A 2,356-nucleotide genomic window follows, 5' to 3' on the forward strand; every position below is an offset into this window, starting at 1 on the left:
AGGTCAGACAGAGGTCAATCAGTATGTTCTTCTATTGGGTGGGCCAAAAATTGCCTTCGGTTTTTAGGTAAAAACAAAAGACACATTTTTCACTTTCACCAAGAACTTTATTGAGCAACCTATTCACCCTTTTGTTCCACTACCTTCGGCCATTTTTAAGCAACTTTGTCATTTCATCTTCCCAAAACTTTTTATCTTTTTGAGCAAAGAATTGTTCCAGGTGCCTTTTACAGTCTTCCAGGGAATTACAATTTTTTCCATGAAGAGAATTTTGTAAAGATCAAAATAAATGGAAATCCGAAGGTGCAATGTCTGGTGAATACGGTGGATGAATCAGAACTTCCCAGCCAAGCTGTAACAGTTCTTGCCTGCTCATCAAAGAAACATGCGGTCTTGCAGTATCCTGATGGAAGATCATGAGTTTTCTGTTGACTAATTCCAGACACTTTTTGTCGAGTGCCGCTTTCATTCGGTCTAACTGGGAGCAGTGCTTGTTGGAATAAATTTGGTTTTCTGGAAGGAGCGCATAAAAGAGGACCCCCTTCCAATCCCACCATATACACAACATCACCTTCTTTGGATGCAGACCGGCCTTTGGTGTGGTTGGTGGTGCTTCATTTCGCTTGCCCCACGAGCTCTTCTGTTCCACATTATGGTACAGTTTCCATTTCTCAGTGCCCGCCACAATTTTTTTTAAAAGTGGAACATTTTCTTTACATTTAAGTAGAGAATCGCATGTGGAAATACGGTCAAGAATGTTTTTTCCGTTTAACTTATGTGGAACCCAAACATCAAAGTGGTGAACATAAGCAAGCTGGTGCAGATGATTTTCAGCGCTTGATTTGGATATTTTGAGTGTGTTGGCTATCTCCCGCGTGGTATAACGTTGATTGTTCTCAATTAATGTCTCGATTTGATAGCTATCAACTTCAACTGGTCTACCAGACCATGGAGTATTCTCCAGTGAGAAATCTCCAGCACAAAACTTCTCAAGCCACTTTTGACACATTTGATCAGTCACAGCACCTTCTCCATACACTGCACAAATGTTTTTTTGAGTTTCAGTTGTGTTTTTAGCTTTCTTGAAAAAATAAAGCATACTGTGCTGAAAATGTTGCTTTTCTCTTCCATCTTCAATGTGAAAATGGCTACACAAAAATTTACCAATTGTTTCAAATGCACGCTGATATGACAGCTGTCACATACAATCTAACAAAATTGTTTCGAATGAAGTTAAAGACAACTAAGTGCTACTAGAGCTATCTTACTGAAAAAAATGAACGAAACTTTTGGCCAACCCAATATAACACTTACAGCAAATGTAATCCTTTAGAGCATTTGGTGAACTAAGGTGGTGCCAAACTAAGGAAAATAAATCAGTTCTTACCATTTTTTTTTCAAAAAAAACCTTTTCCTAAGATCAAAGTCATTATTTTATAATATTGGAGCATTGGCTCAAAATGTTTTAATATAGAAAACATGTTAGGAGAGATGAAAATGGATTGCTTGTAATTTTAATGATGCTGCATCTTTTTCAAAGCTGTTGATGTGATCCCTAACTCCAGAGCATTTACAATTGATTACATACAGTTCAATTTTGAAATATTTACAAATGTTGGAAAGCGACCACCCCAGGAGATAAAGTGGCAAACAGGAAGCATAGGGAAGATAGCCCAAGGCAATCGCTGATTAGGTTACATCTATGTGGTCTGTGAGTTTCAGTTGAAAATCCTTTACTAAAGTGTCTTCACACATAGTTTTGGGCTTTGGGATAAAGTATCTGTTCTCCAAAGGAAGGTAAGGATTATTTACTGCCATCAGGAACAGGGAATCCAATATTAAAGGATACAAAGGTTATTATCTATCACGCATGAAATTTACCCGGGTTGTTCGACAGCTGTTCTAGCAACAGCTTCCATCTTTCCCTGCTCCAAGCAATGTTTCAGATAAAAGTTCATGCGATCACTTTAAAGGGCTGTATACTGTTAATCAAGAAATTTTGCTTCAGGCCTTGTGTTTGTCTTTCACTTCGGGCTATTTGGAAAAAAAAAAAACAGAAAAGGTTGAATCCCACATGTCTGCCGTCAACGGTTTGCCACTGTGAACTTATGTGTGTTTGTGTCAGAAAGTGGCAGCAAGTGAGTGTGGGTGTTTAAGTGGGAGGAGCTGCTTACTGGTTAGTGTATCATTGGTTAGGAAGACCGATGAATAGGGAATGACTTTATCCAGGTACCAAACTAGATGTTTAATTGTTGTTTCTGATGCAATGCTTATACAGTAAAATATTCTCTACTCAAGCTCTGTTTTGTTTATTGGGTCTCTGATGAGAACAAGTCATCCAATGTCACACTGGAGG

General features: G+C 38.4%; 1 protein-coding gene across 1 annotated transcript; it reads right to left on the bottom strand.

The window, feature by feature from the left end:
- Positions 1-280: 280 nt before the first annotated feature.
- On the bottom strand, positions 281-1,958 carry LOC136792204 (histone-lysine N-methyltransferase SETMAR-like). Its single transcript, XM_067008284.1, has 2 exons — positions 1,882-1,958; positions 281-1,148 (listed from the first exon to the last, which is right to left on the bottom strand). The coding sequence occupies exons 1-2, from the start codon at positions 1,956-1,958 to the stop codon at positions 281-283; spliced, it is 945 nt and encodes a 314-aa protein (XP_066864385.1).
- Between the last annotated feature and the right edge of the window lie 398 nt (positions 1,959-2,356).

The sequence above is a fragment of the Kogia breviceps genome, chromosome 11 (genome assembly GCF_026419965.1).
Source record: "Kogia breviceps isolate mKogBre1 chromosome 11, mKogBre1 haplotype 1, whole genome shotgun sequence".
In the NCBI taxonomy this organism is placed as follows: Eukaryota; Metazoa; Chordata; class Mammalia; order Artiodactyla; family Physeteridae; genus Kogia; species Kogia breviceps.